General features: G+C 48.5%; 1 protein-coding gene across 6 annotated transcripts in view; it reads left to right on the top strand.

The window, feature by feature from the left end:
* Positions 1-20827, top strand: part of SMTN (smoothelin) — a 76799-nt gene that overhangs the window by 44467 nt on the left and 11505 nt on the right. For all 6 annotated transcript variants that reach the window (XM_087880415.1, XM_087880413.1, XM_060691870.2 and 3 more), the window contains exons 11-17: positions 594-1199; positions 4517-4596; positions 14640-14783; positions 16385-16460; positions 16644-16796; positions 18580-18642; positions 19504-19567. In XM_087880415.1, coding sequence (XP_087736541.1) covers positions 594-1199; positions 4517-4596; positions 14640-14783; positions 16385-16460; positions 16644-16796; positions 18580-18642; positions 19504-19567 — 1186 coding nt within the window. The remainder of the gene's footprint in view (positions 1-593; positions 1200-4516; positions 4597-14639; positions 14784-16384; positions 16461-16643; positions 16797-18579; positions 18643-19503; positions 19568-20827) is intronic.

Here is a 20827-nt window from a genome sequence, read left to right as displayed (position 1 = left end):
GCCATAGCAAATAGTCATAGACTCGCCTCTCTTCCCAACCTCACCAGAGCTTCTCTGCTGGTTTCCAGCCTTTCTGGGTTAAGCATATCCTAATTGGGGTTGGGTGGGGGGCAGTCAGAGGGGTCTCCATTACAAATGTCCCCGTTATCTTAGAAGTGGGACAATGGCCAACTCTCCAAAGTCCACTCAGGGTGCTACAGGGTAGACTCTTGCCCCACTCCTTAACGTATTGGGGACATTTATAGGTGGGCACCCCACTGACTGCCTCCCCACCTCCACCCTGGTTGGGACCTGCCTAGCCCAGAAAGGCTGAAGACTTAGCAGAGAAGCCCTGGTGAGGTTGGGAAGAGAGGCAGTGATGGATGATCCCGTTCTTTCCTTTTTTTGGAAAGAAGGCAGATTTTTCTGAATATAACTGGGAGGGAAGCGGAGGACGATGCTGAGCGCTTTGCTTTCCTGGGGCGGAAACTCTCCCACCCACCCCCCACCCTCCCAAAGCCTGGCAGGGCTCCCAGCTGCTTGAGATAAAACATTCTCTGCTCCCAGGCTGGTCCTCCCTCCACTGACATCTCCCTCTCCCTCCCTCTCTCCAGAGCCGTGCCGGGAGCAGCAGCCCTTCCAAAGAGCCGGCTCCATCCGCGAGCGCGCTCGCAAATTCACCTCGGACCCCCCAAACCCTCCAGCTGCGCCCCCCAAGGGAGAAAAGGCCGGTAGAGGGCCACCCGCCCTGCCACAACACCATCTTCTGCCTTCCCATCACGCGGCCAACTCACCCTTGCGGGACCATGGCGGCAGTGCCGTTCGGACGCTCCAGGCTGGCAGCAAGGTGCAGGAGGCAGCCCGGACCGGCCCTTCTCACTCCAAGGCGGGAGCGGGCAGCAGGCCCCCTTCGCAGGCTCCGTCCATCCCTAAAGAGGCAGGCGGTCCCCAAGGGCGGATCCAGGGCAGCCAATGGCAGGAGAGGAAGCTGGGCCCCGCCCGGTCCGGCGTTGAAAATGCCAAGGGGGGACCCACGGACTCAGAGGTGCTCCGTAACCAGCAAAGCGGCTCGGCCCACAACCCGGCAGGCTCCCTGCTCCGCCGTCCGGCTGCCCACCCTGACGACGAGATGAAGACCCTCCTGACCATTGAAATCAAGGACAGCCGCCATCAGCCTCTGCGGGGCCACCTGGCGGGACCCCCCGGGAACCAGCGAGCAGGTGAGGGGGCCCCGCGGTGGTTGGAGGGCGAGGTTGCTTCGGATTCTCACCTTTTCCCCTCTTTTGTGGCATAGGGAGAAAGGTGGCCTATGTTTCTCTCGGGGGGGGGGGGAATACCCCACTCCAGGCAGCTGCGGACGTTTCCAGGCAGGACAGAAAAACGGGGAGGTAGGCAGGGAAAAGGGAGGGAATGCAAAAAAAGAAAAGGAAAGAGAGAAAATATTGCACTTCTGGTTTTGTAAGGGATGCAGTGAGTAGCTTTTCTGGGGTCCAGAGCTAGAGAGCCTTTGGCTCAGGATCTCAGGGCTGCCTTTGCAGGTGTCCCCCAAAATAGCATTTCGGTTCAATTAAAGTAATTGCTGGGCGTTTTGGGGGAGCGACGAGGCTTTTTGGTAAGGTCACGAGTGGGTAAATGTTTCCCGTGGAGGGTGCAAGACCATGTTAATTGTCAAGAAGGCCTTCCTTCCTTCCTTTATCTCTTTCTTTCTTTCTTTCTTTCTTTCTTTCTTTCTTTCTTTCTTTCTTTCTTTCTTTCTTTCTCTTTCTTGCTTTCTTTCTCTTTCTTGCTTTCTTTCTCTTTCTTTCTCTCTTCCTTTCTGTCTTGTCTCTCTCCTTCCTTCCTTCTTTCCTTCCTTCTCTCTTTCTCTTTCTCTCTTTCTTTCTTTTTTCTTTTTTCTCTCTCTCTTTCTTCCTCCCTCCCTTCCTTCCCTTTGTCTTGTCTCCTTTCTTTCTTCCTTCCTTCTTTCCTTCCTTCCTTCCTTCATCTCTTTCTTTCTTTCTCTTTCTTCCTCTCTTCCCTTCTGTCTTGTCTCTCTTCTTCCTTCCTTCCTTCCTTCTTTCCTTCCTTCCTTCCTTCTTCCTCCCTCCCTCTTTCCTTCTTTCCTTCCTTTCTCTTCCTTTCTCTCTCTCTTTCTCTCCCTCCCTCCCTTCCTTCCTCTCTCTCTCTCTTTCCCTCCCTCTCTCCCCTTTCGTTCCCTCGGCTGACTCTTTCTTCCTTCTCTTCTGCGCTCTGCAGATCCGGCTGATCCCAGCAAACACCTGAAAGTTGGGCAGCCGGCGGTGGGCTTGCACTGCTCCAAGGGAGCCCACCCCACTCCCCCCCACCCCCCACCCCCACTCCAGAGCAGTTCCCGATTGAAAAGTTAGCTGCAAACTGCAGCTAAGTTCGCAGTTCGTGGCCAACTTTGGGTTCCTGCAGTGAGTGAGGTCCCCGAGGCTGGAAATTTTCCTATTTTGGGCGAAATCACTTCTGCACGCAACGGGCCCCATCTGATGTTTATCAACTGAACTGGATGGAAAGTTTTATTGGTGCTGTGTCTGTGTGTGTGTGTATTTTAAATCCTGGCACCGACTCCTCCTTTTGCAGCTGAGAAAACCTGTTCGTTGCCCATATAAGAGGTTCGCCCTCCGAAATCTACAGCAGGCTAAAAATCTAGCTTTTAGAAACGGCTGCGGATGATGCTGCCTCACCCGTATACATACTGAGAGATGCACGTTCCTCGTGATTGTGTTGTGTTGTGTTGCACAGCTGCCTTGTACGTTCCACAGCTTACGCTTTCCGTTCGTATCGCACCCGTTTGTGAGCTCTTCGGCTTCGCTCGGGAGACCGCTTTGTCGGCTGTAGCTTTGCACTTTGCGTGACCTGCCGACCCATCCTTCAGGCCCTGAACTACAATCCCCATCATCCCCGGCCAAGCCTTGCCCCTCAGGAGGCCCGAAGGACCTTGGCATTGCCTTAAGAATGCAGGATTCTGCTTGAGGGAAGGGTATTTTGAAAGGCGCAAATAGGTTTAACGAAGCATGTTGGTCTTGACGGCATTGTTAAAAATCATGATACGTAGGTCGCCCTTCGACTTACGACCGTGATTAAGCCCCAAATCCGTTATTAAGCAAGACAGTTGCATTCAGTGAGTTTTACCCCCCCATTTTAAAACCTATCTCGCCCCTAATTGTGAAAACCCCGAGGTTCTTCAACTGCATGACTGTAACTTGTTGCTGTATCCTTACGATTTGTATTGATTGTTTCCTAGTATAATTTGATTGCTTATTTGTACCCTATGACTATCATTAAGTGTTGTACCTTATGATTCTTGACGAATGTATCTTCTCTTTTATGTACACTGAGAGCAAATGCCCCAAAGACAAATTCCTTGTGTGTCCAATCACACTTGGCCAATAAAAGAATTCTATCTATCTATCCATCCATCCATCCATCCATCTATCTATCTATCTTTCTACCAGTATCTATCTATATTATCAATCTATCATCTAATACCATCTATTGTCCATTCTATCTATCTATCTATCTATCTACCTACCTACCTACCTACCTACCTACCTACCTACCTACCTACCTACCTACCTACCTACCTATCTATCCTACCTACCTACCTACCTACCTATCAGCCATCCATCCATCCATCTATCTATCTTTCTACCAGTATCTATCTATATTATCAATATCATCTAATATCATCTATTGTCCATTCTATCTATCTATCTATCTACCTACCTACCTACCTACCTATCCTACCTACCTACCTACCTACCTACCTACCTATCAGCCATCCATCCATCCATCTATCATCCATCTATCTATCAGCTGTGCCTGCGATCATTGGAACCTTTATTTTTTACTTTTTTAAAGCATTTTTTTACTACCGGTTTAGGCGAACCGGTCCGAACCAGTAGCATTTCACCCCTGTCCTCAACCCCTCATCTGTGGATGGGCACCAGGTCGTGGCATGCCAGAAAACCAGGCTGTGCGAACAGGGGAAGCCCCATCTATCTGTCTGTCTGTCTGTCTATCTATCTCTATCTCTATCTCTTTATCAGAATGTCCCAAAAAGTGATCAGGCAACCCTGGGGAAATTTGCAACCGTCCTAAATAACATGCCGGTTGCCAAGCGTCCAAATTTGGGGTGAGGGATTGGGGGAGAGGGGAGGCAGAATGCTTCCTATTAAGGGAGCCCCTTTCCCCTTTTTTCGATCCGGTTTACAGCCCGCTCGGCCTGGAAAGCTTGAGAGAGATTAACCCTGTTTCTTCCGCGTCCCTGGAAGATCCTTTGATCCTTCTCGGACAAAGTTGGACTGATCCGGAGAAACATTTTGGAACTCTTTAGCTTCACGTCCCTCTTAAACCTCTTGCGCGGTCTCTGAGGCTCTGTTGTGCGTGCAGCGCTCGCACGAAGCAAGAACTCGAACGGTTCCATCCAAATCCTGGTTAATCTTTTCTCGGCGAGCCCATCTTCTCGCGATAACCCTTTGGAGGGGGGAGCCCGTCTCTCACCCCTCTTTTCCTCTTCCCAAACCCGCAGAGCTCACCTTGGGACTGAGGAACTCCCCGCTGCGAATCACCACCTCCAGCCATGGCAGCTCCAGCGGCAGCTTTCAGAAGGTGAGTCCGTCTCCCTTTCGTCGGGCCTCCCGATTCCGCCTGCAGGAAGAGGCTGCTTTTGCGCAGCTCGGCTTTTGTGGAAGGGGGCAGGGGAGAAGCCGGATGGCAGGGGAGGAACCCTTCAGTTCCGGAGGGGGATATTTGTCCGGTGGTCCAAATTCTGTGTTGGCACCGTCAAGATCTGGCGGGTTGATTTGTCCTTTTGGAAGCAATATGGGCAAGAACGGAGGGAGATCGGTCTCGTCTTTAAAGCAGCCGTGTCTTTTTTTCAGGCTGTCGATAGTTAGAATTAGAGCCGCGTGGTGCGGTGGCCTAGAGGCGGAGCTCTGGCCTCACAATCAAGAGGCTGTGAGTTCGATCCTAGGTAGAGGCTGATATTTCTCTCTGAGCACATTGAGAATACATCTGCCGAATATTTGCTGAATATAACTCTGGATTGGCGACATGAAAGGCATCCGGCCAGTAAACCCTCAGCTCCATTTGGTTGCCCAAGACTCCACCCCGCAAGTGATTATGGGGTTGTTAAAAGAGGATGATGATAATAGTTAGAATTAAAGTTAACCTTATTTTTGGGGGGATGACATTGTGCCTCGGTTATTCAGTGGCTCAAGTCTTCCGTCCTTCCAAGGTCGGTAAAACGAGGACCTAGATTCGATTGCTATTGCTAAGTGAGTTTTGCTCCCATTTTACGACCTTTCTTGGCCGCCGTTGTTAAGCGAACCACCGCCGTCGTTAATTTAGTCACACGGTACGTTAAAATCGAATCTGGTTTCCCCGTTGACTTCGCTTGCCAGGACGCTGCAGCCGTCGTAAATATGAACCCGTTGCCAAGCATCCGAATTTTGGTCCGTGCGTGACCCAACGGGGACGGCTGCAGCGGTCGTAAGTGTGAAACGCGGTCGTAAGTCCCCTTTTTTGGCACTGCTGTAACTCCGAACGGTCACTAAACGAAACGTTTGAGACTACCTGTATTTCTTTTGTTAAAAAAAAAAAATAAAGTTTGGTGCTTGAAAGAGATGATTGCAATTTTAGCCTAGGAATTAGAAACCCGTCAGGAGTCACTTCCGCGCCCCCCTCCCCAAATTCATCTCTGGCTGCAGTGATGGCAGGAGCCCCCCTTCGCCCCCCCCTCGGTGTGCAGGCCGATTAAGCTAAGCCTGGAGCTGACCTGCCTTGTCCCTCTTAAAAGGATGACGTTTGGCGGCTTAGAAAATCCTTCCGGCTGCACAGAAGGCCTTAGGTTGCCCAGCAGGAGCAGCCCCCCGGGAGAAGCCCCCTCCCCCTGCCCAGGTGAGGAAGTAACCAAGATGGGAGACCTTCCGCTCTCACAAGGGAGTGGGGGGGGGAGCAGCCAGGGTTGCAAGGTCCTGGGTGCGATTCAGGATGGAGAAACTGAAAAGGGCAGAAGCGAGGCGAGCGGTCAGGCTGGGAATTCGATCCCCGCCGAGTCCTGCATTATTCAGGCCGCCGGGGACGGAGACCGGGAAGAGCTGCTCAGGTGAGCGGGATGGGCCTCCTCCCACCTCTCTGCTAGGACCTGCGAGAAATGCCCCCCTCTCTCCCCGGTCTCCCGCAGGTGGGTGAGTCCAGGGATCCCCCTCTCGGCTGAAAGTATTTGAAAGGGAATGGGGGGGGGCTCAGCTCTCTCTCTGGGATTTTTGCCTTGTGCCGGAGCCCCCGGCTTAGCTTGCTCGGGAGCGAAGGTGGGTGGGGGATGATGGGGTTCAGGTTGCAAAAGGGGATCACGTGACCTCGGGGACACAGCAACGGTCATAAACGTGAACCAGTGGCCAAGTGGCCGAATCTCGATCACATGTTGATGGGGGTCGAAAAGTCTCTCTCTTCTCTCTCTGCCTCTTTTCCCTCTCCCTCTTTCTCTCTTTTCTCTTTCTCCCTTTCTCTCTCCTCTCTCTCTTTTCCCTCTCCCTCTTTCTCTCCCTCTTTTCCCTCTCCCTCTTTCTCTCTTTTCTCTTTCTCCCTTTCTCTCTCTTCTCTCTCTCTTTTCCCTCTCCCTCTTTCCCTCTCTTTTCTCTTTCTCCCTTTCTCTTTTCTCTCTCTTTTCTCTCTCTTTTCCCTCTCTCTCTCTTTTCCCCCTCTCTTTTCTCTCTCTCTTTTCCCTCCCCCCTCTCTCTCTTTTCTCTTTCTCCCTTTCTCTCTCTTCTCTCTTTTCCCTCTCCCTCTTTCTCTCTCTTTTCTCTTTCTCCATTTCTCTCTCTTCTTTTCCCTCTTTCTTTCTCTTTTCCTTCTCCCTCTTTTTCTTTTCCTTTCTCTTTCTCTCTTTCTCCCTTTCTCTTTTCCCTCCCTTCTCTCTCTCCCCCTCTGTCTCTTTTTCTCTTTCTCTCTCTTTTCCTTCTCCCACTTTCCCTCTCTTTCTTTTTCTTTCTCCCTTTCTCTCTCTTTTTCTCTCTCTCTTTCTCTTTTCCCTCTCCTCCTTTCTCTCTTCTCTTCCTCTCTCTCTCTCTGACCTGCCATAAGGAGCTTTTCTTAATGGATGAGGCCCAGGTGGTCCTTTGGGTGAAGGCATATTGTGTAAGAAGATGTGGGTGGTACCCTATTGTACAAGTGTGTGAGACAGATTGAGCGTTGAGCACTCAGTCACTTTATTGCCTTTACCTGCTGTTCAGATTTGTCTGGGTTTGAGTTCTGGGGTAGGAGACCCCCTTTTCCTCACCCCCCCACCCTTTCAGACAGTACTTCTCACCCCGAACTCTTTCAAGCGTCTCAGGGAAGACAGTCTGGCCACTCATCTCTCCACAACAACACAACGACACTCCGCAGAGTGTGAGGCCAAGGGAAGGGACACCTTGCAAAGGGAAGGTTGTTTCCCTGTCGCTGGACAAGCCCAGCTCCTCCTCTACCCCTCCCCTCCCCTCGACCAGCCGGGTCGCTTGGCTCCCATCCAGCCCCCTGTGCTTGTCTGTCACGGGGAAATGCCACCCAGGACGGAGAGCTTCTCCGCGACCAGAATAGCCGACCACTGACATCAAGACTCGGCCCACCGTCCAGCCCACCTTGTGACCCGCGGACCAAGGCAGGCAGCCGAGAAGACCGGGGTCTGCTTTCTCTCGGGACTCGGCCTGGCCTGCACCTCGAGGGAGCTCTCCGCCACCCCTGAACGGCCCTGCTTTTTGTTTCGCACCTCGCCTTGGCATCATGCCTGGGGTGCCTACCCCCGATGTGGAAGAAAAGCAGGAGTCGTCTGCCGCCAGCCCCGAGGACCAGGAGTTGCAAGGCACCCCTCGCCAGATCCTGGAACAGCGGGTGGCCGAGGCGAAACGCGTGGTGAGCCTCCTGGTCTCGACCATCGGCCACCTGCGCCAGGAGGCCGCGACCCTGCGGGCGGAACAGCAGCACCTCCGTGAGCACATGGAGAAGCTCCGGCAATTCCTGAAGCAGGAGAAAGTGCCCAGCACAGCGGGGCAAACATCAGAAGAACCGTGCACCCATGCCGAGGGCACTGAGACGGCCAAGGAGCCAGCAACCCACCCTCCAACCTCCGCTGACCCCGGGAAGCCTTCCGAAGTGCCTGTGTCCAGCAACAGCAGTTCCGGGAGCCCCTCGGCTGAAGGGAGCAGCGAGTAGTTTTGAGGAAGGGTTATTCGTGCCCGCCCACCCACCTACTTCTTCTTGGAGCAGAAGGGCGCGGCTGGCCCTGCTCTCCTCCTGGCACGAAGAAGGAACAAAGACTCTTCGGCCCTCCTGATCAGCACCTTAAAAGACCACCATCCGGGTCTCTCCTCCGAAGAACCCCCCCGAATCTCGGGACTCTTTTTTTTTTTTGAGGGCCCCCCCAGAGAGATTCCCACTTTCCCCCCACCAAAGAAATTTAAATGAACATTCAAACAAGGACATTACTGAAGCCCGGTGCACGCGGCGGAAAGCGATGCGGAAGAAACTCGGTGGCGGAAAGCGCGTAGAAATTTAAGCAGCTCCAGTAAAATTGTACTGCTTTACGACATCATATTGCTTTGTTGTGTTTAGGGAGGAGGGGGGGAGATTAAGGGGAGGGGGAATTGGGGGAAAAACCCAATCTGTCCTGATTCTCCTGGCTTTAGGGAGCTTTACTATCTGGGCAGAGGGGGTCTCTCCTGTACCCGGGGGACCGGGGCATAGCTCACCCTCGCCGGTGTCTCCTTACCGAGAAGAAAATATAGCATCCTATAAATAGAGACTGGTAGGGGTGGGGGGGGGGGTTGCAGGCTGTTTTTCTTAGCAGTCTCCGTCGAGGCAACCTTGCAAATGGGGCTGGGGGCGGCAGCGCCTAGAGGGGGTTTCTAAAAACCTCATCCAGGTGTGTGGATTTCAAAACCCAGAATTCCCAGCCAACTTTTCGTTCCAGAATCCTCAGCTAGCGAATCTAGTAGTAGTAGTAAGGGAAAAGGGGCAGAAAATAACAGGGATCTGAACTAATCTTCTGGGATCAAATTAGATCGAAGCCAAATAGATCTGGCAGACGGGATCGGGCCTCGGAGCAAAAAGAAGGAGGGAGGGATGGAGGGAAAGAGAGAGAGAGAAGGAAGAATGTTGTTGGAACTGAATAACATAGAATACTGTGTTTCCCCGAAAATAAGACCCTGTCTTATATTTTTTTGAACCCTGAAATAAGCGCTTATCCTTATTGCCCTGCACTCAAAAGCCCGATTGGGCTTATTATCAGGGGATGTCTTATTTTGGGGGGGAACAGGGTAACAGAGTGGGAAGGGACCTTGGAGGTCATCTAGTCCAGCCCCCTGCTTAAAGAAGAGACTCTATCCCGGCTGTCCATTCTCTTCTTCAAAACTGCCAGTGATGGGGCAGCCACAACTTCTGGTGGCAAGCGGTTCCACCGGTTAATTAATTTGTCCTCACTCTTAGAAAGTTTCTCCTTAATTCCAGAGTTGCTTCTCACCTGGAATAGTTTCCATCCGTTGCTTCTTGTCTTGCCTTCTGGTGCTTTGGAGAATTAACAGGGTTGGAAGGGACCTTGGAGGCCTTCTAGACTGACCCCCTGCTCAGACAAGAAGCCCTATACCATTTCAGACAAAAGGCTTGTCCGATTTCTTCTTGAAAACTCCAGTGATGGGGCAGCCACAACTTCTGGTGGCGAGCTGTTCCACTGGTTAATTCATTCTCCTCACTGTTAGGAAATTTCTCCTTAATTCCAGGTTGCTTCTCTCCTCGGTTACTGCTTTGGAAAATCAGTCGCCCCCCCTCCTCTTTTGTGGCAGCCCCCTCAAATATTCACGTTGTTCCCTCTTTCATTTTAGTCATCAGCGCCTCCTTGCCTTCCATCTCTAAGCTCCCCTCAACCAACAGGCAGCTCCGCACTTTTCAGAGTCGCTTGGACTACAAAGCCCATCATCCTCGCTTGGCGACTAAAATCTCAACCTGTCTGGTGGGGACCGAGATGGAGGGGAGCTCAGCCCGTAGTTGGGACTGAGATTTCCTTTGCCGATTTTGGCGATTAAACAAATCGTGACTTGAGTTTAGCCGTGAAGCAAATCATGCGGCCGCTAAGTGAATCCGGCTCCCCCCCCCACCGCCCCCAGTTGACTTGGTTTGTTGGAAGCTGGCTAGGAGGGTCTCAAACGGCGGTCACGTGACCCACTGATGCTGCTGCAGCTGCAGCTGTCGTACGGGGAAACCGAGTCACAATATTGCGACACTGGGAACACTGCTCTGGTCATGAGTGGGAGAAGTGGTCATAAGCCAGGTTTTTTTTTTCCTAGTACAAGTAGTCCTCGACGTACGACCCCACACTGGAGCCCCCAAATTTCTGTTGTTCAGCGGGACACCTGTTAAGTGAGTTTTGCCCCATTTTACGACCTTCCTCGCCTCGGTCCTTAAGTGGATCCCGGCAGTTGATAAGGCCAAAGTGTAGGGCTCCTTCATGTGACCTCCGTAGCTTCTCCCAGAGCCAACCGTGGGGTCTCGATTACAGAATATAGAATAACAGGGTTGGAAGGGACCTTGGAGGTCATCTAGTCCAACCCCCTGCTCAAGCAGTAGACCCTCTGCCATTTTTGACAAGTGGCTGTCCGGTCTCTTTCGTCCAACCCTCACCAGCTCTTGGAAGATCTGCTGCCGTGGGGTGTCTCCACCAAGGTGGTGCAGTGGTACTTCTGCTGACTGCCGGCTATCGCTCTTTCTTTCCTTCCTTCCTTCCTTCCTTCCTTCCTTCCTTCCTTCCTTCCTTCCTTCCTTCCTTCCCTCCCTCCCTCCCTCCTTCCTTCCTTCCTTCCTTTCTTCCATGGTGCACAGTGGTTAGAGTGCAGTACTGCAGGCTACTTCTGCTGACTGCCGGCTGCCTGCAATTTGCCAGTTCGAATCTCACTAGGCTCAAGGTTGACTCAGCCTTCTGTCCTTCCGAGGTCGGTAAAACGAGGAGCCCAGATTGTTGGGAGCAAGAGGCCGACTCTGTAAACCACTATCGCTCTTCCTTCCTTCCTTCCTTCCTTCCTTCCTTCCTTCCTTCCTTCCTTCCTTCCTTCCTTCCTTCCTTCCTTCCATGGTGCACAGTGGTTAGAGTGCAGTACTGCAGGCTATGTCTGCTGACTGCCGGCTGCCTGCAATTTGCCAGTTCGAATCTCGCCAGGTTCAAGGTTGTCTCAGCCTTCCGTCCTTCCGAGGTCGGTAAAACGAGGAGCCCAGATTGTTGGGAGCAAGAGGCCGACTCTGTAAACCACTTAGAGGGCTGTAAAAGCACTATGAAGCGATATATAAGTCTATTGCCCTTCCTTCCTTCCTTCCTTCCTGTTAGATTGCAGTATTGCAGGCTAATTCTGCCTACTGCCAGCAGTTCAATCCTGACTGGCTCAAGGTTGACTCAGCCTTCCATCCTTCGAGGACTGTAAAAGCACTGTGAAGTGGTATATAAGTCTAAGTGCTATTGCTTGGACTGCCAAGGCCCCTCCCATCCCTCTGGCCAGTGGAGGAGAAGCGAGCGGGATGGAGGCCTCCGGACACTTGATCCCCGGGCTCCCTGCCCTCCCGAGAACCCAAACAATCCAACAACAAGACTTTATACACTTGCTGTGTTGTTGTTTTTTCCCTCCTGCCGAATGGATTGAAGGCTGGCCGAGAATAACTTTCCGGAAGCTCGCAAAGACGTGTCTCTTTAGCCAGGGAACGCTGACCTATAATAAGCCGTGCCCTCGTGCTGCGTGGTTTGGGAAGCAGCGATGCCAGGCATTGGAGGATATTCTGCCTCTTTGCTTGGCACCTTTGGCTGAGGGTCTCCATTTCTTTTTTTTTTTTAATTTGATTTATATGCCGCCCTTCTCCGGAGACTCAGGGCGGCTTACAATGCGTTACGCAATAGCCTTCATCCTTTTGTATATTTTATACAAAGTCAGCTTCTCTTTCTTTCTTTCTTTCTTTCTTTCTTTCTTTCTTTCTTTCTTTCTTTCTTTCCTTCCTTCCTTCCTTCCTTCCTTCCTTCCTTCCTTCCTTCTTTCTTTCTCTTTCTTTTCTTTTTTTTTTTAATTTGATTTATATGCCGCCCTTCTCCGGAGACTCAGGGCAGCTTACAGTGCGTTACGCAATAGCCTTCATCCTTTTGTATATTTTATACAAAGTCAGCTTCCCTTTCTTTCTTTCTTTCTTTCTTTCTTTCTTTCTTTCTTTCTTTCTTTCCTTCCTTCCTTCCTTCCTTCCTTCCTTCCTTCCTTCCTTCTTTCTTTCTCTTTCTTTTCTTTTTTTTTTTTAATTTGATTTATATGCCGCCCTTCTCCGGAGACTCAGGGCAGCTTACAGTGCGTTACGCAATAGCCTTCATACTTTTGTATATTTTATACAAAGTCAGCTTCTCTTTCTTTCTTTCTTTCTTTCTTTCTTTCTTTCTTTCTTTCTTTCTTTCCTTCCTTCCTTCCTTCCTTCCTTCCTTCCTTCCTTCCTTCCTTCTTTCTTTCTCTTTCTTTTCTTTTTTTTTTTTATTTGATTTATATGCCGCCCTTCTCCGGAGACTCAGGGCGGCTTACAATGCGTTAAGCAATAGCCTTCATCCTTTTGTATATTTATACAAAGTCAGCTTCTCTTTCTTTCTTTCTTTCTTTCTTTCTTTCTTTCTTTCTCTTTCCTTCCTTCCTTCCTTCCTTCCTTCCTTCTTTCTCTTTCTTTTCTTTTTTTTTTTAATTTGATTTATATGCCGCCCTTCTCCGGAGACTCAGGGCGGCTTACAATGCGTTAAGCAATAGCCTTCATCCTTTTGTATATTTATACAAAGTCAGCTTCTCTTTCTTTCTTTCTTTCTTTCTTTCTTTCTTTCTTTCTTTCTTTCTCTTTCCTTCCTTCCTTCCTTCCTTCCTTCTTTCTTTCTCTTTCTTTTCTTTTTTTTTTTAATTTGATTTATATGCCGCCCTTCTCCGGAGACTCAGGGCAGCTTACAGTGCGTTACGCAATAGCCTTCATACTTTTGTATATTTTATACAAAGTCAGCTTCTCTTTCTTTCTTTCTTTCTTTCTTTCTTTCTTTCTTTCTTTCTTTCTTTCTTTCCTTCCTTCCTTCCTTCCTTCCTTCCTTCCTTCCTTCTTTCTTTCTCTTTCTTTTCTTTTTTTTTTTTATTTGATTTATATGCCGCCCTTCTCCGGAGACTCAGGGCGGCTTACAATGCGTTAAGCAATAGCCTTCATCCTTTTGTATATTTATACAAAGTCAGCTTATTGCCCCCACAAACTGGGTCCTCATTTCACCTACCTTAGAAAGGATGGAAGGCTGAGTCAACCTTGAGCCTGGTGAGATTCGAACCTGCAGAAATTGCAGGCAGCTGTGTTAATAACAGGGTGCACTAAACCACTGTACTACCAAGGCTCTTTTTGCAATAGCCCTCTTGTGGGGAGGGGCGTGTTTTTCCGATGTGGCTAATGTCCTGCCTTGCGTCATGCAGGCATTATGCCAGAAGACAAGAAGTTGGCGTAACTGTTTGGGGGTGGGGGGGCCCTGCCTGGAGACGCCAAACCTGTTCTGAGTCCCGTTCACCAAGCAGCTTGCAACTATGCCCTTTCATCATAGATGGGCTGCACATAATTAACTTACCGGTTCGCCCAGAACCGAAAATGTGAGCATCTGCAGGTCGCTACTACCGGTTCAGGCAAACCGGCTGAATCCTGCCTCTGCCTTTAATCTTCCTGGGAGGAAAAAAAAAACTCCACCACGGGGTGCTTTGTATTGTATGACAGTTTTCCTTTAACTGAAGTCCAGCCGGTTCCTGGAAATCTAACACTGGCTTGTTCAAATGCCCAAAGATTGCCGAAGATGGAATTTGTGGAATTCACTTTCTGGAAAGTCTACAGAAGTTCTCCAGGTTATGGTTGTCGCCAAAGGTGCATTTATTTTTTTTCTTCAAGAGGCAACCGTAATAAAGAAGTAATAAAAAATTTTTTAGATTGTGCAGAAATGAATAGATTAACTCTGATGATTAAGGATAAGGAAGAATCAGAATATTTTAAAACATGGAATTATTTTTAGAGTTGGCTGGAAAGCACTGTGAAGCGGTATATAAATCTAAGTTCTATTGCCCTCCCTCCCTCCCTCCCTCCCTTCCCAGTGGTTAGAATGCAGTATGGCAAGATAATTCTGCCGACTGCCAGCAGTTCTGACCGGCTCAAGGTTGACTCAACCTTCCGTCCTTCCATAAAATGAGGACCCAGATTGTTGGGGCCAACAGGCTGACTCTGTAAACCGCTTAGAGAGAGGACTGGAAAGCACTGCAAAGCGGTATATAAGTGTTATTGCTATTCCTTCCTTCCTTCCCTCCCTCCCTCCCTCCATTCCTCCTTCTTTCCTTCCCTCCCTCCCTCCCTCCTTCCTTCCTTCCTTCCTTCCCTCCCTCCCTCCCTCCCTCCCTCCCTCCCTCCCTCCCTCCCAATGGTTAGAATGCAGTATGGCAGGCTAATTCTGCCGACTGCCAGCAGTTTGATCCTGACCGGCTCAAGGTTGACTCAGCCTTCTGTCCTTCCATAAAATGAAGACCCAGATTGTTGGGGGCTATTGCTATTGCATCCGGATGTCCCACCAGAAGGCTGAGGGGTCTGTCCAGCCTCACCGTGCCGCCATGTCTTTTCAGATGGATGCCGAGATACCGACGCAGCCCAAGGCGGCCCTGCTGACCAGGACGGAGAAGGAGAAGGTGCAGGAGGAGCGAAAACCGAACCGACTGAGCGCTGAGGAGCTGAGCAAAATTGAGGAAGAAGATGTCTTGGATAAGATGGTACGTAGCCGCTGCCTACCCCCCACCCCCCATGCTGGTTAGGCTGACGGGCATCAGGGTTTGTGTGGGGAGGCATTTCTGGAGCAAACCTTTGGAAGAAGGACGTTAAGGGAGCGGGATATCTGTTGTGACTTAGGCTCACTTAGTCATTACAAGACACAAATTATCCCAAACAAAGCTATTTTATTATAATAACTGAGAATTACTTTATTCCCAGCTGAGTCCAAATTAATTCCAAAATAAATCCTTCAGAAAAAGTCCTTCGGGCTTATCACAAACCTTTATCTTCTTTGGCACCCTGCCAAAGGCCTTTCTTGACAAAGCCCCACAAAGTTCAGAAACAAGAGACGCCGACTGGAAACAGAGTTAGCAACGTTGCTTTCCTACAAAGAGCCCAAGAAGCTTTGCTGCTCTTTTAAGCCTTACGGGAGGGGCCAATCATCTCCTGGCCTTACTCCCGAGTCGTCCCTTTTGCTTTAGCTGCTCTTGCCTTCTGGCAGCTCTGCGCATGCGTGCACTAGGAACAGGCTCCTCCTGTTCCTCTGCCTCTCTGATGTCCAACTCCGGAGGCTCCGGAATCCACGCATCGCTCCCAGATGGCCCTGGCCTCATCTCTGTCTCTGATGCAGAGCCCTCGTCCGAGCCCTCCCCAGACTCCAGGACTGGCCCATGTTCCTCCCCAGCCTCCTCACTGTCCGACTCTGCTGCCAGCTCCGCAGGCTGCTTGTGGACCACAACATTATGACTGTCCTGGATGAATCCTTCCAGTTTGGTTTTGCTGGTTTTGCAGATAGTCCAGCATTCATGGGGGAAGAGGCGGGTGGAATACTGAAATGGGTCACACAATTCACCATGTTTGGTTTGGGAAATCCGATGCCAAGAGACATTTTTGATCGTGGTTTACACAGTTCTGCATCTGGGAGAGAAGCAGGAGAAATGCCAGCTTTCCTTCTCCTAATATTCAAGGCACCGGTGGGCAGCATTAAGAGAGTAGGGGGATGTGGGGTGTAGTCTGTCACAAATAGGGCAGCAAATAGGGGCCACCCCCCCCATGTCCCCTCCCTCCTCAGGGCGTTAAATGATTGGTTTAGATGGCTTTGAAAACAAATGTAGGCCAATTCATTGATAGGAGAAGTTGTGAGCGGTGCGGTGGCCTAGAGGCAGAGCTCTCGCCTCACAATCGGGAGCCTGCGAGTTCGATCCTAGGTAGAGGCAGATATTTCTCTCTATGGGCACAATGAGAATATATCTGCCGAACGAAACTCCGCACTGGCGACAGGAAGGGCATCCGGCCAGTAAATACTCAGCTCCATTCAGTTGACCAGCCTCCCAGCAAGGGATTATGAGGTTGTTAAAAGAAGATGATCGATAGGTATCGTTGTGGGCGCTATTCGGAGACAGTCTACCTCTTTATAATCCAGGTGGGGCCTCAGTTTACGACCGCAGCCGAGCCCAGAAGTTTATGTCGCTGAGTGAGAGAATTTTCTTAAGGGAGCTTTGCTCCATTAGAATAGAATAACAGAGTTGGAAGGGACCTTGGAGGTCTTCTAGTCCAACCCCCTGCATTTGTACCGTCTGGGTTTACGATTTGTCTCTTGCAGCTGGACCAGACCAGAGACTTTGAGGAACGACGGCTGATCCGGGCAGCCATGCGGGATCTGCGCCAGCGGAAGCGAGGTAATTTCGACCGGTCACTAAATAAATTGTTGTAAGACGAGGACTCTCTCTACTGGCTTTTATATCGATAAATGCAGGCCGTTCTTGCTCAACGACTGGTCAAAGATTTATGACGGACATCCCCATGACCCATTTCGGGACTTCTCATGGGCCTTTCCTTTCCCCCTGCCCCTTTTTTTGCAGACCAGCGAGAGAAGGAGCGGAACCAGCGGCTGCAAGAGGCCAAGGCGAAGGGGGGCTCTCACACCACAGAGACCACCTCCCAGCAAAGCAGGACCTCCGCGGACGGCTCGGCAGTCAGCACAGTCACCAAGACTCAGCGCCTCATGCAGTCCAGTAAGAGGAAGGGGAGGAGGCGGGGCAGGAATAACTTACTTACTTCTTTCTTTCTTTCTTTCTTTCTTTCTTTCTTTCTTTCTTTCTTTCTTTCTTTCTTTCTTTCTTTCTTTCTTTCTTTCTTTCTTTCTTTCTTGGTTCAATTTATATGCCACCCTTCTCCGGAAGGGATCTTGGAGGTCATCTAGTCCAACCTGCCCTGCCCTGTCCCGCCCGAGCAGGAGACTGCTAGAAGAGAATGGGGTTTGCGGAGAGGAGGAGGAGGAAAGGGAAAGTGGAGGAGGAGAAGCAGAAGGAGAAGGAAGGAGGAAGAGAAGGGGGATTCTTGGGTGCTTGGGGCTCTCTGAGCTAGCTTGTTTTCTTGCAGAACATTTCATGACCCTACTAGGTAACATCATCAGGGCTAGAAGGGAGAAGGGTTTGTAGAGAGGAGGAGGAGAAGGAAAGGAGATGGAGGAGGAAGAAGAGGAGAAGGAGGAGGAAGATCATCACTGTGGAGTCCTTGGTGCTCTCTGAGCTTGCTTGTTTTCTTGAAGACGTTTCATGACCCATCTGGGTAACATCCTCCGTGCTAGTCTGATGGGTCTTTCATCCGAAAAATCCAGGCCATTCCTTCCTCCTGAATCTCCGTCCTAGTGTTGGGGCCAAAGTGCCAGCAGCCTTTGGGGTTTTGAGTTTAGAAATAAGGGCTGCCCGATTATGCAGGCAAAGATTTCTCATAACGTGAGAATCTGGAGACGATCTCACGAACCTCCAGGCAGGAATTGCAGAAAAACCCTTCCCTCGTTGCACAATTTCTGCCTGCTTCAGATATCATCATCATCGTCATCGTCCTAGTGGACACGACCAAGTTGCTAAATTAATCCACTGGTCATTATATAAAAAATACGACTTACCTGTATCCGAAAAGTCATGGGGACATAAAGTGGAAAAAAGTTATAGAAAATGAGAAGGTGAAGATCTTGTGGGACTTTTGAATACAGACGGATCGTCGCTTGGAACACAACACGCCAGATATCACAGTTGTCGAAAGCCGAAACGTACAATTTATTGACACCGCGGTACCAGGAGATGCCAGAGTCAAAGAAAAAGAACTGGGAAAAAATCACAAAATATCGCGACCTGGCCATCGAAACTACACGGCTACGGATGAAACATGTAACAGTGATACCCATAATTGTCAGCGGGGCACTTGGTACCATGTCCAAGAATTTTACAAAACACGTCAAGAAATTGCAGCTTCCTGCAATAACACCAGCGGAACTGCAAAAAAACTGGGCTACTCGGAATATCTACTCGGAAGAAGAAGAAGAAGAAGAAGAAGAAGAAGAAGAAGAAGAAGAAGAAGAAGAAGAAGAAGAAGAAGAAGAAGAAGAAGAAGAAGAAGAAGAAGAAGAAGAGGAGGAGGAGGAGGAGGAGGAGGAGGAGGAGGAGGAGGAGGAGGAGGAGGAGGAGAAGGAGAAGGAGAAGGAGAAGGAGAAGGAGAAGAAGAAGAAGAAGAAGAAGAAGAAGAAGAAGAAGAAGAAGAAGAAGAAGAAGAAGAAGAAGAAGAAGAAGAAGAAGAAGCTACTTAGTTGATACTTAGGACACTGGCAGCAACCCGTATCAACCATCAGTGCCAGTCAATATTATTTGTGATACACTTTTAAATGTTCAATTGACTTGAGTTTCACATTTAATGAATAAAAGTTTATAATAATAATAATAATAAAAAACAATAACCACCACCCTGGCCAGCATAACTAGTCCTGTCTCCTCTCCCTCTCCCATTTTTCTGCTCCAGATGATGGCAACAAAGCGTCCCACACAATCACAATGGAAGCAAGCTACACAAAGAGATCAGAAAGTAAGTTTTCTCGTTCTCTATTTTTTTCTTTTTCTTTCAAGAGAGGCTCTGTATGTGTGTGTGTTTGTGTGTGGGCACGTGCACACAGGTTTGTGTGTGTGATGTGTTTGTATCGAACCAAACCCAATTAAATAAACCTGGTTAATCTAGGCTGCAGGCGTGTCAAGGTGAATGGGACAAATGGCAGAAATTGTGGAATAGAAATATTAAATGTCGACTGCCTATAAGGAAAATTTGTATAAAATGTTTTATAGATGACATTTTGCACCAGGAAGATTGGCAAAAATGTATAAAGACAGATCTGCTAAATGTTGGGAGTGTAATCAGTCATCCGGTTCATACCATCATATGTGGTGGACATGCCCCAAAAGCAAGAAAATACTGGATGAAAATACACACGTGGCTTGGAAAAAAATGATAAAATGACGTTTAGTTCTGAAACCAGAGATATTTTTGTTGGGCATTCTACAGAAAAAATATGATAAATTGAGGATAAAGAAGCAACTGAATATTTTTTGATATGGGGCGTATTCTATCAATGGCAAGATAACAGAAACAGAAGTTAGGAAGGAGGAGATATGAAAAGAGGAAATGGTAATGTGGAGAGTTGTTAGAGAAGATGATGTTAAGTGTTAAGTATTAATATTAAAATCTGTTATTATATAATCAATATGATGGTGATGAACACCGCAACAAAGATGTGTAATATGACTATTTAAACATAACTGTAGCCAGAACCCACACTATTTGATGAAAATTGAATGTTATATAAATCAAACAAATAAAACATGGGGGGGGAAATGTTTCTAGTGGACTGGAGGTCATTTCCTTCTCTCTCTCTCTCTTCCTGCCTGTTTCTAGAAGATGGCAACACTTTTGTCCAGACCAAATCCTACAGCTCGTCGTCTTCCAAGAAAGTGGGCAGGTAAGACCCTCCCCCCCTACTCAAATCTTCTGAGTCTTGCACGTCTGCCCTTCTGGGGAGAAGCCAAACCCCCAGCCAGACTCACCCAGGAGTCTAATCTTGGCTTAGGAAATGCTCAGAAAGTGCACGAAGAAAAGGAGGCTCTGTGTGTGTGTGTGTGTGTCTGTGTGGTGTACGCACAGCTGATTCAGGATGTTCACTCTGGTCTCTAGCTGAGATTTGGCAGTGGCTCCTATGTACCTGGAAGCGTGAGCTCCTCAGAAAAGGCAGGCCCAGACACACCACCTCTGTGCGATAGATAGATATAGATTATAGAGAGATAGAGAGATAAAGAGGGAGAGATTATAGATTATAGAGAGAGATTAGAGATAGATAGATTAGAGAGATAGATTATAGATTAAAGATACAGATTAGAGAGAGAGATTATAGATATAGATTATCTAGAGATAGATAGATAGATAGATAGATAGATAGATAGATAGATAGATAGATAGATAATAAATTAGAGAGAGACGGAGGAAGAGATTATAGATATAGATTATCTAGAGATAGATAGATAGATAGATAGATAGATAGATAGATAGATAGATAGATATAAATTAGAGAGGGAGGAAGAGAGTATAGATATAGATTATCTAGAGAGAGAGAGAGATAAATTAGACGGAGGAAGAGATTATAGATATAGATTATCTAGAGATAGATAGATAGATAGATAGATAGATAGATAGATAGATAGATAGATAGATATAAATTAGAGAGACGGAGGAAGAGATTATAGATATAGATTATCTAGAGATAGATAGATAGATAGATAGATAGATAGATAGATAGATAGATAGATAGATAGATAGATATAAATTAGAGAGAGGGAGGAAGAGATTATAGATATAGATTATATATATATATATATATATATATAGAGAGAGAGAGAGAGAGAGAGAGAGAGAGAGAGAGAGAGAGAGATAATAGAAATAGATTATATATAGAGAGGGAAAGATAGATTATAGAAGGGGATAGAGAGATAAATATATACATATATATATATATACGCATACATACATACATACACATACACAGTTTTGAGAACGGGCAATACAATTTGATTTTTAACGTGTGCCAGTGTGCTCACAGTTAAAAAAAAAAAAGACAATAAAAGTTATCTTATGAGTGAAAAAAAATCACGGATGATCCGTAAGGGTTTCTCTCTGGCGCTGGCCAAGAAGGGGGACCCAAGGAGGGGAAGAAAAATTTGTAGCTCCC

The sequence above is a fragment of the Pantherophis guttatus genome, chromosome 17 (assembly GCF_059756535.1).
Source record: "Pantherophis guttatus breed Tessera chromosome 17, ASM5975653v1, whole genome shotgun sequence".
NCBI lineage: Eukaryota > Metazoa > Chordata > Lepidosauria > Squamata > Colubridae > Pantherophis > Pantherophis guttatus.
Note: the sequence above shows the minus strand (reverse complement) of the source record. Positions and strands in the feature narration are given on the sequence as shown.